Source organism: Plasmodium cynomolgi, assembly GCF_000321355.1.
Source record: "Plasmodium cynomolgi strain B DNA, scaffold: 1253, whole genome shotgun sequence".
NCBI lineage: Eukaryota > Apicomplexa > Aconoidasida > Haemosporida > Plasmodiidae > Plasmodium > Plasmodium cynomolgi.
Genome location: NW_004193218.1, coordinates 1 through 1,225, shown reverse-complemented (window position 1 = coordinate 1,225; position 1,225 = coordinate 1). Strand labels below are relative to the sequence as shown.

The 1,225-nt window shown below is 22.4% G+C and overlaps 1 protein-coding gene across 1 annotated transcript; it reads left to right on the top strand.

The window, feature by feature from the left end:
* Positions 1–22: 22 nt before the first annotated feature.
* Positions 23–773, top strand: PCYB_007330 (hypothetical protein; the record flags this gene model as incomplete). Its single annotated transcript, XM_004228154.1, has 3 exons — positions 23–55; positions 231–348; positions 430–773. The coding sequence occupies 3 exons, from the start codon at positions 23–25 to the stop codon at positions 771–773; spliced, it is 495 nt and encodes a 164-aa protein (XP_004228202.1).
* Between the last annotated feature and the right edge of the window lie 452 nt (positions 774–1,225).

Below are 1,225 nucleotides of genomic sequence, written 5' to 3'. Positions count from 1 at the left end.
GGATTTAATGGAGGATGTAAAAATGAGAAATTTACTGAATCACTGTATAGAAGTAGTGAGACTTTAGTTACAGTGGATTCTTCTCTTCTTTCGCTATTAGAGAAGGTACATTTTTATTTTTTATTGTGGTGATCATTTAGGTTTTATATTATTAATAATCAATTTTTTTTTTTAATTTCAAGGAATAAACTACATTTTGAAAATAAGTTTTTACGGATTTTATTTTTTAGACTGCAATTTCGAATGATGAAAAACTAATTAAATTTTACAATTTATTAAATAACAAATATGATTATTATAATAATTCTTTATTTTGTGATATAGTTAGAATAAATTATATACCAATTCGTAAAGATGTCTATAAAAATTGTAATAAGCTTAAATCAATATTATACAATTGAGAGCTTATATTAAAATAGCTAGGTGAAGAAACAAATAAGGATAAGTATTATGAGTATTTAAACTACTTGTTACATGCTAAAATAACAGGAAATAATTATCGTAAAAGAATTTTTACGTGGTTATACATTACTTCGAAATGGATTAATGAAAGCAAACATGAGAATTCTAATTCTATATGTTACCATAAAAATTTTAATGTTAGCGAAAAATATTTTAAAAATATTAAAGACTTATATGAATTTGTTGAATATTATGATTATATAAAAGAAAAATTAAATGATAATAACGTTACGAAAAAAAATAAATACTGTGATTATATAAAAACTCTCTTTTCCTTATATCATGCCATGAAATATGAAATGGATATGTGAGGAAAAGTTTCGATGTATATTAAGGAGTTGTCATCTTTTAAAGACAAGATGGAAACTTAGTTAGCATTTATAGAAAGAAATTGTCCTGGTAGGAAATTAACTTCAGTATTCAACGAACAAAATAGAAGTACAATATCAATAGTATGAGGATAATTTGAACGAAGTTATAAAGAAGAGCTTACAAAGGTTAAGGCATATCAGAAAAACATATTTAAATGAGTATTACAATTATTTATTTAAATTACATTAACAATTATCTCTTGAATATTATATAGTTATTAACAGGAAAAAAAAATTCTTTATGAATATTCTATATAATTAGGGATTTTTTTTTTCTTTTAGGATTTTGAATTAGTGAAGTTACCTTGAAATATAAAATACAATGAATTGAACAATTTTAATGCTCTTGATAAGTATTGTGATGATTGTAAAGATGTATTAATGTTTGAAAT